We start from the raw sequence: 15,284 nt of genomic DNA, 5'->3' as shown, positions 1-15,284 counted from the left end.
GTAATATGGCCATAGATTTTTAATTTGCGTTTTTTTTAACGATAGCTAGCAGGTCACATCGTGGAGTCCAATCGCTGCAGTAACACTTATCCTATCTTATATAATACAGACGTTACTTCAAAAAAGAAGATGATTACGTCCTACGCGTCATGCATTCAATCATGCATATTAACCAATGACTTGAATTCTGCCAAGTCACTGGTTATCCTGGCTAGCTCAGGCAACCCATTCCATGCTCTAATAGCACTAGGAAAGAAGGAGTATTTGTACAAATTTGTCCTAGCATATGGGACGAGGAATGTGCCTTTATCTTTGTGTCTTTCAGAGTATTTTATTAAATTTTGTTTTTGTATTTGAAGATTATGGTTCAGTGTTTTTTTTTATGTATAATTGCTACTTTACTTTTGAGTCTTCTGTCCTGAAGGCTTTCTAAATTTAGTGATTTTACTAAAGGTGTTACTCTGGTCTAAAGTCTTGGTTTGTGATGCGGTCTTTAAATGTGATACCTAGGAATTTTTTTTTTTTATACATAATTGTAATCTCAGTGCTTGAAGATAATGGCTTCTGATCGTGACTTGTTAAATATAATATAGTAATACTAGCGAGAAACGTTGTTGTCAGCATCTATACCTCATTAAACAAAGAAAAGGATCAATGTTTTAGTGATTTGACACCTTTTTTCTAATAAAGCCAGAATTAAAAATTTCAACTAAGGGCGTGTGAAAATAAAAACTGAGGTCAAAGTCCATTGGCATCTGCCACTTACCCCAACCGAATAGCACTTACATTTATTGGCCTCTTAAAAAAATCATACATGTAATTCTAAGTGTTTGATTCCATTTTGTATAAGCTCATTGTAGAAACAGCTCAGCATTTTATGGGTTAAGTGTAGTTAAATTCCCTTCATAAAATCTCTACACTAAAAATGGTTTATCTTACTTACTTAGAGTCAAGTTGGCAATGAAAGCTTTACTTGTAGTGTTCGCTTCATGTTTGTTATCTGTTTCATTGAGAACTTCAGGTAAGATCAATGTTCGTTTGCTGTTTCATTTATTACTTTATTACTCCAGAAAGACACAAAGATAAAGGAAAACTATAGACTTAGAGAATATAAGAAAAGTTCCCCCTTTCAGACTGTGTGGTCTATAGGGCAGATGATGTAAAGGTCATCTGTTTCTATGGCCTACGGTTAACGAGGGTGTCATGTGGCCAGCACAACGACCAACAGGTACCCATTAGAGTTGCGTTGACTCAGAGGCGCCCAACGATCCAGAAAATAAAAATCCCAGTCTTCACCGGGATTCGAACCCGGGACCCCAGGTTTAGAAGCCAAGCGCATTACCTCTCGGCCACCGCGCCTCTTTAGAGAATATAAGTCATTGGTTAATAGGCATGACGCGTAGGAAGTAACGTCTGTATTATATTAGATAAGATAAGATAAGATAAGGATGTCGATTCTGTTGATCTCTGAATGAACATCCGAATCATGTAAAACATTTTACATTTAAAAAAAAACAATACCATTGCATCTTAAATTAAATCTCATTATTATATAGCGTACAAGATGGATAAACGGCACAGTGTCGGATGGGATGCTAAGGGAGAAAACTCAGTAATCGGACATATGTGTTAATGTTAACAAACGAATTGGTAGTTTAACATGTGAATATTATAGACTTTTATACTATACGGATGTTATAGAAACTTAACATGAAGCTCTTCAAAATTGACACTAGCAGCTGGGGAAAAGTGGCACTGAATAGAGCGAGCATAAAGGAAAGGTCCCGCATTGCAGATGCCATACACAACAGAAGCAGAATGAAGGGTGCAAATGCAACGGCGCCTGGTGATTACATATGCCCAAGCTTTGACCTCAGCTGTGTATCAAGGATTGGCCTCTTTAGTCACACAAGAAGTTGCAAAGGGAAAATACCACAGCTTATAGACTATTATTATGTTAGAAATGAACGAGTAGTCATTCTCTGGCGCTGCCAGGGTCGAGTTTCGCTAAAGAGAAACAACATTCATCGTAGTCCCTTTAACAGTTTTCACTGAGGAATTTTCTGGTGATGTGGCAGGTCTGCAGCAGTACCGCCCTCTGACAGGCAACGAAGATGTTCCTAGGAATGTTAAGGGCCTTGAAGGTGTCTGTGAGGTCAGTTGTTATTGTCCACTCGGTTGATATAACAATGGGGTATATTGTTATTTTGGACAATTTCTAAGACGCTTAATCTCCAAGCCTAGGTTCCCATATTTTCTTTGTTTTTCTATCTCAGTTTTTCTTAAATTATGAGACAGTGGTACGGCGATATCGATAATGGTAGCGGTTTTTTCTTTTTTATCGATGAACAGCAGATCCGGGCGATTGAAATCTACCGTTTTGTCGGTATTATTATTATTATTATTATTATTATCATTATTATTATTATTATTATAGAGAGAGAGAACATGTTAACAATGCACACTATGATTAACTTTTTGGCTGTTTTGCGATTTATCTACTTTGTACTGTAATGTAATTATAGGTGGATTTATTTCATATAATAGTTCAGTTTATTGATACAGAGATGTATATATTCATACGGTGATGTAAACTTTAAAATAATTTCTACTTTTGTGAATTTATTTTCTTAATATGTCCTAATTTAAATTTCGTCCAAAATTTGTAACAACCATTGTTTCAATCTGAAAAATAATTGTAAAAGTCTTTTTGAATGCATTGATTCAGTCATAAACTTACAACGGATTTAAACGCAGCAATCTTGTTTTAAATGTACTATTTGTATGGTGAAGACTGCCACGAGTCGATACTGTGACCTAATTCTACCAGTTTCTAGAAGCCCGGGTTAGGTCAAAGATGAGATGACCAGAGTAAACACGTTAATTATAGTCATTCAATCAGAGATAGAGGTTAACGGTCTTGTGTTAGAATGAGTTTAATCTTTTGTGGGTCCATTAGTTGAAGTTATTCTAGTTGAATTTGTTGCTGTATCTTCAGGTTGCAGTATTGATTTGTTAGATCAGTTAAAGTTGTAGTATTAGAAAGTTTCATTTTATGAAGATATTTAAGTCAAGTTGTTATTGAATTGAGAATGTACTTATATGTGTAATTTGAAGAAGCTAATTGAAGAAGTTACAAGAATACACAGATGTTTGTTTAGTGTGTTATCAAGTCATTTATATAATCTCCGGCGTGATGACTCTGTTTTAACCATTACTAATATCATAAGAAACACACAGTAATAAATAAACAGAAATCGTCACAGAGACAGGCTCAAAAAACAAAACTTAATAGATCACCTGCGGAAAAAAATATGCAGGTCGCAACTGGGTTTGCGTTGTCATGTGAAACACTTTACTCATCCTTAATCTTCGAAATCGAATACATTGCCTTTATTATTATTATTATTATTATAAAAGAGCGAGTATTCATTCTCTGGCGAAGCCAGGATCGAGTTTCGTTAAAGGGAAACAAAAATTCATCGTAGTCCCTTTAACAGTTTCCACCGAGGAATTTTCTGGTGATGTGGCAGGTCTGCAGAAGTACCGCCCTCTGACAGGCAACGAGAATGTTCCTAGGAATGACAAGGGCCTTGAAGGTATCTGTGAGGTCAGTTGTTATTATTCCCTCGGTTGATATGACAATGGGGTATATTGTTATTTTAGATAATTTCCATAAACGCTTAATTTCCAAGCCAAGGTTATAATTATTATTTGTATTGAAGAAGATATTCCCGTTTTGTAATTATTTCCAATATTCACCAATGAAGATCTCCAATGACTTTAGGTTAGTTCTTTCTATTAACGACTACTTCTATAACATGTCATGAATGACATAAAAACCTAATGCTCTATTGTAATGGAACCTTCTATCATCATTTTCGTGACATATCCACTGCGGCCACCTACGAGTTTGTATGCTAACATGAACTCTCTTGTTATCTTATAAATATTTTACTTTATTTTTGTTTGTTGTTTATTAATAAAAGTTTTTATATTTTTTTATTTTCAGAACTTGTCTTAGTTGTAGAGCCAGGCGTCATAATTCCTGGAGAAACAGCACAACTAGTGATCAACTGTTCTATGAAAAACCATGACGCTGAAGGACATGTCTACAGTTCTTTATCTCTATACCGTTATAATAATACAAATAAAGGATATGATCTTCTTCTCGCAATGGAGACAAAAAACTTCAATACTAGTAAATTCGTAGAACTTGAAGATGTACACATCTCTTCGGGGAAATTCTTTGCAGCTTTGATCAAAAAGATTCCTACTCAGTCTGACGCACAAGTGTACAAGTGTCTTGTTGTTGGAGAAACATTTATTATTTCGGAAAAAAAGGTCGTAAAATACAATGCAATGATAAAGCTTAATAAAACAAATCTAGGAAATGCAGGTATTTAAAATAAATATAGCATATGAGAGACCCACTTGACCGAACTAGGAGTTTATATGAAAACAAAAACTCATTTTGTTAAATTGTCTATATCAACTTATTTTTTTTTTGTATTGTTGTTTAGTAAATATTTTAAAATACATTTTCTTTTTAGAACTAAAGCTGGTGAATGCATTTACATAAAATAAAGTTAGTATATGAGAAACCCACTACGGCGAAGTACGAGTTGGTGTGAAAACACAAACTCATTTTGTTAAATATGTTTATATTAACTTTTTTTTTGTTTTTTCGTTTAATCAATATTTTATCAATAAAATTTTCTTTTTAGACCTTGTTATGGATGTCAAGCCAAGCATCATTAATTTCGGATTCACCCCTCAACTTGTGGTCAATTGTTCTTTAACAATAAACACAGTCTTGGAACGTGTGTACAGTACTATATCCCTATACCGTTATAATGTCACACAGAAAGAATTCGATCTACTACTTACAATGGATACAAAGACAATGAATGTAAAACAAACTGTGGAACATAAAGATGTACACATCTCTTCAGGAAGTATGTTTGCAGCCTTGATCAAAGTGAACCCTACCCAGTCTGACGCACAAGTGTACAAGTGTCTTGTAGGTGGAGAAGGATTCATATTTTTGGAAAAGAAGCTTGCGAAGTATTTTCCAACAATAAAGCTTAATAAAACTCAGCACATGAATAAAAGTACAAAAGATACATTATTCAATGATAAAAGTAAGCGCAATATAATACCCTTTTGTTTTACATGGAAACAAAGCTCATCTAAGGGAAATAACTCTACATTTACAACTATATCTATCAATCATGTACAAACGATTTTCCTTATTCGATATCAAACCAATAGTTAATTATCAATAAATGGGAAGCGTGGCCGAGAGGCTAAGTACGGTTGAACGTGGTTTGGCTTGGCTACCTATGAAGGGGGGCTCGAGGTTCAACACCCGACACGGGCAGAGTTGTGTTTACTGAGCGCCTAAAGGCAGCATGGAAAACCTCCCAGATACACCCTCCCACCACTGATCCACAAATTAGATTGAACCATAGTGCTTTGAGCATTCTAAAAGCATGAAAGTCTCGCCTTATAAAAGCTATTAATTAATTACATGACAATAGTTGCGGAAAAGGAATGGCGGTTGGTCGTTGTGCCGACCACATGACACCCTCGTTAACGTTGGGCCACAGAAGCTGATAAACTTTCCTTCATTTATCCTATTGATAGCAAAGTCTGAAATATCAATTTTAATTTTTTTTTTTTACTTCATTGACTAAGTGGTTAATTTTTAACTGATTCATGTTTTGTTAAATACAATAAATAATAATACAAAGTTCAACTTGATCTGAGAATGAGTGTGTGTGGGGATAACGAGTATAACTATCTAAGGGACCAAACCCTACATATTTAGTCCTATCTGTGAATACTAAAGAATTAATTTCCATTGTTGGTAAAACACACAAAAAAATAATTTTAAATAATTAATTGACTAATTTAATAATTTTTGTTTATTGATTCATGCAGTGGCGTAGCTAGGGTGGGGGGGGAGAGGAGGGGGAAGAACTTGAAAATCCCCCCGGGCCCTTACTTGATTGGGGCCCTCAAATGAGTCTTTTTTATATAAAATATTAAATATTAACCAAAATGCTGGGGGCCCTAAAGAGATCAAGCCCCCCCTGGTCCCCCAAATAATGGAAATTTCCTAGCTACGCCCCTGGATTCATGTCGTATCTTGTCTATGCTAATAAATAATTGTGCAAAGTTTTTTTTCAAGAAAGGGAGTGAAAAAAATGACGTGTACAAACTTTGTACCCGATAGAGTGAGTTGATATGAGCTCTGTGACAAGTGTTATTCGTAATCAATCCACGCTAAAATAATATATTAAGTAAATATCCCACTTCTGTTTGTCATTAGAAAATGAAAACGAGTAATGAGACTATAGAACCCACGACATTCGCGCTATGAGTGTGACGCTCTATCATAACTAAGCTAACAAGTCAAACTAATATGTGTGAGATTTTATCGTGAGCCTTTTTTAACAAAACACGACAGACCCACACTCACATTAACTAATATGGTGGGAAGCGTGGTCGGGAGGCGCTTGAACTTGGCTTGGCTTGGCTACCTAGAAGGGGGCTCGAGGTTCGACACCCGACTCGGGCCTTAAGGCAGCACGGAAATCCAACTCCTAGATACCCCTTTCCTCCCACTGGTCCACAAATAAGATTGGACCAAAAGCGCTCTGAGCATGCTACAAGCATGAAAGTAGCGCTATATAAAAGCTATAATAATAATATTGTAATGCAGTTCATCGGTCTTCACCGTGCATTTCTTAACTTTACCGAAGAACTTTTTTTCGAATCATTCCATTGATGCAGTTCTATTTTCAGGTAATTTGAGTGCTCATTATATGCACTAATACAAGTTCTTTTATTTGTTTATGTTTCCCTATATATTAGTAGATATGTTTTATATATGTTATATATTACATTCTTATAGAGCTAACCAGTGTTTTACTAAAAATGTGTTCCGAGGAACCCGCGTGGCCTGAATAGTTGTTCCACGAACTACACTGGAATAATTAGCTAGTAGGTCACCACGTGAATAAATCTCTCTAAAAAAATAAGCAAAGTGTTCCGATAAATATTCCGAATGGTCGAAATGTTCCAATAAGGAAAAAGGGTGGGTAACTTCTATACTATCATTGGTAATAAATAGGAAATAAAGAGAATGGGATTTTTATTCTACAACCCCCATCCCCTTTTCAACAAACAAAAGGATAATCAAATACGGCGACAGATTTTATGTAATTCTCTAGGTCAGGGCATCTCAACCTGTGGGTCGCGACCCCCTTGGGGGTCGATTGACGATTTGCCAGGGGTCGCCAGAGACCATCGAAAAAATGAATAGTTTTGTCTATTCTTCTATTGCTGTGTGTCTGAGGGGGGGGGGGGTCACGGCAGAGTGTGGGATTGTAAAAAGGGGTCACCGAACTTAAAAGGTTAAGAACCACTGCTCTGGGTCCTTCAATGTTTATTCTCTGGCATAAATTAGTCGCAGTTATCCTATCTTATCTTATTATAAAAATTATTTAAAGAAAAACTTTGCGGTATTCTTTGGAGCAATGCTAAATAAAATGAGGCGAAGCTTGTGTCATGGCATCTACATCAAGTTCCGCGCCGATGGCAGCATATTTAACATAGGGCGCTTGCTCTCCTGTACTACAATTGAAGATACGATTGCTGTTTAAATAGACCTGCCCCCAGCGGACTACGAATTTATCAGAATCAGTTGTGGAAAAATATGAAGGTCGCAACTTGGTTTGAATAGTTAATGTTGAAACACTTCACTCTTGGGAATCGTAGTAAGTGCCATTAGTATATGCTTCTTAGGACTTACAACATAATATAGTTAATTGTAAAAAAAAAATATGGTTTTAATTTATTTTATTTTTTAATTTGGGTTTGATTTCAAGGCGTCCATTGTGATAAACCCATTTAAGTTGGGAATACTAGCTAAGACCATTTTCTTATGTTGCCGTGCGCAATGGACCTCATTGACCAATCTTAAACAAACAACATTTAGTCACGTGATAATATTGATAAAACAAAGAAAAAAAACTGTCACGTGATAGCCACTGTTTATTAAAATTAGATCGTAATTTGTATAGAAGAGATAGAGAATCACGTGGCTGAATGTTGTTTTGTTTACGATTGGTGAATGAGGTCCATTGGCGTTGAGTACATTGCATAAAGAAAGCTAGTATCTAACTTGTACTAATTGCGATAAATACGTCCATTCTAGTAAATAAATACAGACAGACAGAAGAAAGACAGGCAGACAGATAGATAGATAGATAGAAAGATAGATAGATAGATAGATAGATAGATAGATAGATAGATAGATAGATAGATAGATAGATAGATAGATAGATAGATAGAGAGATAGATAGATAGACAGACAGACAGACAGACAGACAGACAGACAGATAGACAGACAGACAGACAGATAGATAGATAGATAGATAGATAGATAGATAGATAGATAGATAGATAGATAGATAGATAGAATGTGGCGTAGCTACCAATGTGCGGGTGGTGCGGGCCGCACAGGGCACCAAGTGGAGAGGGGCACCAAACTTCCCCCACTGTGTATTAATTTCCTATTTCCCTGAGCGTTTCAGTTAAAACGACTAATTGTATGGACACGAACAAACATAAACTGTATTTTAAACATGAACTAACGATTTATAAACTAGTCATGTCGCTATTTTGTTTCATCGCCTTGACTATTTCTTCCATACAATGTAAGCTATAGAACAGTTTTTAATCTGATTTACTAGATTTATTTCGGACACACGGTACATGTTGTTACTACACTGATCAATGCTCTGTAATATAAAGAAGAAGAAGAAGATAGGTCAATCTTTTTTTTTACTTCATTGTTTAGTCCACTGGTTTAATCTAGATATAGAGTTTACAAATATATTACTAAACTCTAGCTCTAAACAATTGTCTTAGTTTATTCATTTCTTTATGATTCTTTATAGTTTAATTTTGGAAATAATTCTATTGTAATGTCAATATTTTTCAATAAGCTAACCTTCGTTTTCTACGAGTTTTTTTTAAACTAACTAAAAATAGAAAAACATGAGACTAGTAGAGCTCACATTTAGTCATCGCTTGCGTGGAGGGAAGTTCGCCTGAGAATAGGGAACGGTATTGACAACAAGGTCCAAGATTTGATTAGGCCTATACAAGAGACGAAAATCTGGAGAGACTACCTGAAGATAATCTTGGTCATCGTTTTCTCTCAAAGCAAAATCTGGCACTACGTGGGCATCGCGAGCGAGCTGAAGAAGTGTTAGAAGGGCAAAATCAAGGCAATTTCTTGGAGTTAGTAAAATTACTATCAAAGTACGATCCACTCTTGAGGGAGCATGTGCTTCGAACTAAGCTTTGTTCCAGACCGAATACATACATGTCTCCACAAATACTAAATGAATTTATTACAATATTGGGGGATCACGTTAAAAAACAAATCATACAGCAAGTAAAACAAGCCAAATATTTCTCTATTATTTTTGACAGTACACCTGACATCTCAAAGCTGGATCAAACTTCCCAAATTTTACGGTACGTTGTCATGGATAATGACGGGGTGCAGGTTCGTGAGTCTTTTATTGACTTCATCGACACAAAGGACAAGCATGCTGCTAGAATCGCTGAGATGATTCTAGAGAAACTGCGTTCGGATGGCTTAGACATAATGGTCAAGGCTATGATAATGCTGCGGTCATGAAAGGTCAAAACTACGGTGTCTAAAAACGTATTCTGGAAGTCAATCCCAAAGCACTACTCATTGCCTGCTCAAACCATTCTCTTAATTTAGCAGGAATTCGAGCTGCTGAAGCTGAAGTCAAATCGGTAACATTTTTTGGTACACTGGACCTTTTACACGCCTTTTTCTCAACTTCAACACACCGCTGGGATATCCTCATCAAAATAAGCGGAACTAGCCTTAAACGTTTAGTTGAGACCCGCTGGAGCGCCAGAGGAGAAGCCGTCAAGATGGTTAGGGATAAATTTTCTAAAATTATAGAAACTCTGGAGACATTAACTAGCAGAGATGAAAATTCATCGACTAGATCTGAAGCAGGTGGATTATTGGTTGCTCTTCATTCTTTTAATTTTCTCACCTATCTTGGATTTTGGGCTCCTGTGTTAACTGAAATTAATGATGCGCAAGTCTACCTTCAAAAACAAGGATTGTCTATTCGAGACTGCTCACTCAAACTAAAAACATTAGAGACTTTTTAAAGTAGTAATCAAGAGGACATCGCTGAAGCCAGCATTACCTTTGCCGAAAGCGTGTGCTCAGATCTGAGAATCAGTACAGAACCTCAAAAACGTATCGGCCATAAGAAAAAGATGCCTGGTGAGAAAAGTGACGACTCTGTACTTACACAAAAAGAAGAGCTACAAAGTGAAATTTATTCTACCTTGGACAGGATTGTTCAAGAAATAATCACCCGATTAGAGCAACTTCATGGTGTAGCACAGTGATGCCCAAAATACGGCCCGCGGGCCAGTTCCGGTCCGCTACGTGCTTCCACCCGGCCCGACGAAATATCGGCACAAAATAAAGAAAATCGCCCTCTCCCCCACCCCCCAAAAAAAATGTTTAAAATCTATCTTTACCTACATTAGAGCCCTCACTTTTTTCTTTTAACATTTGTGTCTTCATGAAATAAGACTATATAGAATCTACTAAGAAAAGTGAACGGATCTTTACTTTTATTTTTGTAGAACATGATACCTGTTTGATTTTATAAAGAAAGTGTGGCTGTTTATATATATATATATATATATATAAAAAATAAAAAAAACAGAATTTCAGCCATTTTTTTAAAGTGTGAAGAGAAAATTCAAATATCCCAATAATTCAATGTAAGGTTGTATCTTTTCCATCATGTGGCCCGCGACACTAGTGTTAGAAATTAAAATGGCCCGCAGATTGAATTAGGTTGGGCATCACTGGTGTAGCAGATAGATATGAATTTTTGTCGCCTTCCCAGCTATTAAATCCTCAGGTTGAAATCAATCTCGATGGCACTCCTAGCGACATTGATAAAAACGAATTTCTGCTGGAGCGAAAGAGGCTTCAACGGTTTGTCACAGTTTCATCAGAAGCCTCCGAACTTCCAAAACAAGGACTTGTTGAGCTCTTGAAATTTATAAAAAAAATATCAGCTAGATGATTCAGTCCCGAATTTCGTCATCATGATTCCCATATTTACATTTTTTACTATTGCGGTAAGCGTCGCTACATGCGAGAGAAGTTTTTCCAAACTTAAACTGATTACTTGCGATCAACGATGACAAATTTACGACTCACTAATTTTGCCATAGAACAAGACCTGGTGGAATAAATTGATTTCGATAAAATTATTGATATTGTTACGACTTGGGAGTAGGCTAAAGAAAGTAAACTCACCGATTGTCAGGTAGCCAATATCCTTCTGGTTGCAGAAGCACAATCCGCTACGAACAGTCAATAATCCAAGTAATAGAAATAATTTCACAGTTCTCCTAATCAAATGTACACACAACTATTCACAAAAACCGATTTAAGAAAAACAAACCTCCGTTGAAAAATCCGCGATCATAACTCCAGTTACTTTACACATCAACACACTCGCTCAGGCCAGTTTCACCTCCAAACATAAACAAAATTTAAAACCTTCTCATGTAGGAAAAATTGGTCAGTCGGGGGTGGGGGGGGGGGGAACAAGTTTACAACAATACTTTTGCCAGCAAGAAAGCGCGTAAAATTCACTTGTAGTATGTTTATGTAAAAGTGATTTTTTTGAATTAACAATATTTGATTTATGAATATATATTATTTTAAACAAAAAAGTAAGGTTGTGCAATGTTATTATTTAGTTAGCTTTTTTTTTTTTTTTTTTTTTGGGGGGGGAGGGGCATCAAGATGAGGTACCGCACCAGGCATCATATAATCTAGCTACGCCACTAAGATAGATAGATAGATAGATAGATAGATAGATAGATAGATAGATAGATAGATAGATAGATAGATAGATAGATAGATAGATAGATAAAAAATAAATAGATAGATAGATAGATAGATAGATAGATAGATAGATAGATAGATAGATAGATAAATAGATAGATAGATAGATAGATAGATAGATAGATAGATAGATAGATAGATAGATAGATAGATAGATAGATAGATAGATAGATAGAAAGATAGATAGATAGATAGATAGACAGACAGACAGACAGACAGACAGATAGATAGATAGATAGATAGATAGATAGATAGATAGATAGATAGATAGATAGATAGATAGATAGATAGATAGATAGATAAATAGATGGATGGATGGATGGATGGATAGATAGATAGACAGACAGACAGATAGATAGATACATTAATAGATAGATAGATAGATAGATAGATAGATAGATAGATAGGCAGACAGACAGACAGACAGATAGATAGATAGATAGATAGATAGATAGATAGATAGATAGATAGATAGATAGATAGATAGATAGATCCTATCATTTTTAGATTTTAATGTAATTTTTAATATGAATATATTAATTTTTTTTCACTTATCTATATACAGAGGTCAAGAGGACAACATATTCATTGTCGGATTTCAAAGTGCTTATATCTGTGGCCGTTGCACAGAGAGTGACGCTTCTAAGACATCCTCTAAGAAAGAACCGGATCTAGCTATTGAATTGTTCCTTTCGTCAAACACTACTGCTCAGTTTTAGCTTGAAACGTCGATCTTAACAACAAAAAATACAAGAATACAAAGAGTGTTTGTGTTATCACCTTAACTCAGAGGCGGCCCCCAGCTGAACAGAGAATGTAATATTTAAACCATAGTTGTGTTTTGATTGTTGTTACGAAGTGTGTGTGTTTCCTAGGTGACGGTAAAGAGAGGTTAGGCGATTGGTTTTTCGCCGAGGAAGTGCAGAATGATGAAAACACAAAAGGGTTTGGCGAAATTCAAATGATAGTAGATGGGAGACTGACGAGAGACGCCAGAAAGTAAGGACGTGTTTTTGTTGTTGGTTAGATTTTGTTTAAATATTGTTTCATTTTATGACTGTTAGATCTCTAATTTTAATTTATATTATATTCATACGTTACCACTGACTAATCTATTGATCAAGAGGTCTCTTAAACTGTCGTACAGATTCGCTTGAGATTTTTAGATATGTTCCTTTTACCTCCTAGACACGGTTTTCAGAGATTTGCGACCTGAACTCCGCAATTTCCAAAAGGCCGCATTCTAATATAATGTATAAAAAATAAGGATTCTTGTATTTAAAAATAAAATTGCTTTAATAAAAAAAATATTACAATTAGCTTGGAAATAGAAGATAGATTTAGTGTTTTTTAGCAAACCCCGAAAAGGTAATGGCCACTATTAGTTTTATGTGGTCTGTGTGTCCGTCCATAATAATAATAACACTTTGTCTTCGCGTCTATAGATTATAATACAGTGCAATAGTTCATATGACAATTCGTGTCAGACCTACACGTTAAGGATAGGTATAATAAATTATTTTAACAAGGGAGGCAGCTAAGTAAAGCTTAGAGCGAATAGGTTATCTTTGGTTATTTCCCATCTCCGACACGGATTTTCACAAGAAATACAAGAACCTGATATAGTTATTCTAACTGGAGAGTAAGTGGAGAGAATAGGATATCATTTATTATACAATATACATTCGCATTTGTCGTGGATAAATACGCTGATTATATCCATATATGTATTTTAAAAGATAAGGTTTCGGAGAATTTAGTTATTAAGAATGATTTTTTTTTAACCTCTCATTGTAATTTTAAATAAATTCCGTTAATTACCGTATGTCAGACAATCTTCCGGGGCCCAAAAATATAGTATTATAATGGAAGCTTTAGAAGTATAGTTTATTGTGTACAAGTTAACCTCTTTAACTTTATTTATAAGGTTAAGGTCATTAACTTAATTGACTAATCTCTATTGCATCATATAATTGTATTTGGTTCAAAAAAATGGAGCAAAAAAAAACGTTTAATCCTCCTCCTTGATATGTTGCATCTCCGTGTTTGTAACCAGAATTTGCAAAATTGTAGAGAAAGAGTAGCTGAGGATCTCGAAACTCTACGCCATCAAAAGAAAAAGCAAATCTAAGTCCTGCCGATATGACTGAACAATTTTTCTGTTTTTGAGTGGTCCAAGCTGATGTCTATGTATCTAATCTAAACTTCAATTCGAAACTCAGAAGGACTAGGCCAAAGGGCGTGTACACCGAGGACCCCATCACTTTTCCACACTAAGGCGCGGTGGCTGAGCGGTAAAGCGCTTGACTTCCCAACCTGGGACCGGGGTTCGAAACCTGGTGAAGACTGGGATTTTTAATTTCGTCTTCGGGCGCCTCTGAGTCCACCCAGCTCTAATGGGTACCTTACATTAGTTAGGGCGGTAAAGGCGGTTGGTCGTTGTGCTGGCCACATGACACCCTTGTTAACCGTAGGCCACAAAAACAGATGACCTTTACATCATCTGCCCTATAGACCACAAGGTCTGAAAGGGGGAACTTTTTTTTTTATACCACACTAATAGTGCGGGGCTTGCCATTGAGGAACCTAGTGAAAACTGTTGTTGCAACACTTTCACTAATTATACCTTGTTGATGTCTAAGAGCTGAGCCGAAGGCTCTTCGAGCTCTAAGTTTGAAAAAAAACCTGTTTGGACGCCAAACAGTAAAAAAAAAAAAACCCTGTGTGAACACACAGTTCTGTTTGGGAGAGACCCTAGACAATGCCTATGTGAGGCATTGCTGTTGACCGATGCGTTCGGCCCCCGACACGTGGACTAGAGACACGGCCGAAGGCCGAGAATGCACCGGGGACTTCTGCCATTTTCCTTCAATGTACCAAGCTAACTGTGCGGGGTCCGCCATTTATGTAACGGTCCCTTTGAGGAACAGCGCATGGATTGGTGACGTGTTTGTGGGGACTTTATTACAACCCCGCCCGTGCAATGGGTGGACTCTCGTCTACCCGTGGGCATCCCCACGGTAGTCTTGTGTTGCTACCCATTTAGCCTAGCCAATTCCTCAAATGGCCGTTTCCACGCGGGCGCCACGATGAGGCAGGGCAACGTGCCCGCGCTAATTATACCTGACACGTGCAATGAACATAGTTGTTACGTGCGCATCTTAGTGTACATGTGAAATGGTGCGAATGCGTGTTGAAAGGAGAGTGGAACCAAAATGGAGGAATATGAACAAGAAAGTGTTTTCAGTATTAATAAAGATTAAAGTAT

At 36.4% G+C, this 15,284-nt stretch overlaps 1 protein-coding gene across 1 annotated transcript; it reads left to right on the top strand.

Annotated features, from left to right (window-relative positions):
- The first annotated feature begins 855 nt into the window (after nucleotides 1–855).
- LOC106062441 (uncharacterized) lies at nucleotides 856–15,257 on the top strand. The gene is made up of 4 exons (XM_056009063.1): nucleotides 856–1,021; nucleotides 4,013–4,399; nucleotides 4,728–7,787; nucleotides 12,582–15,257. The coding sequence occupies exons 1-3, from the start codon at nucleotides 961–963 to the stop codon at nucleotides 5,276–5,278; spliced, it is 999 nt and encodes a 332-aa protein (XP_055865038.1). The 5' UTR covers nucleotides 856–960; the 3' UTR covers nucleotides 5,279–7,787; nucleotides 12,582–15,257.
- Nucleotides 15,258–15,284: the final 27 nt, after the last annotated feature.

This window comes from Biomphalaria glabrata, chromosome 13 (genome assembly GCF_947242115.1).
Source record: "Biomphalaria glabrata chromosome 13, xgBioGlab47.1, whole genome shotgun sequence".
NCBI lineage: Eukaryota > Metazoa > Mollusca > Gastropoda > Planorbidae > Biomphalaria > Biomphalaria glabrata.
Note: the sequence above shows the minus strand (reverse complement) of the source record. Positions and strands in the feature narration are given on the sequence as shown.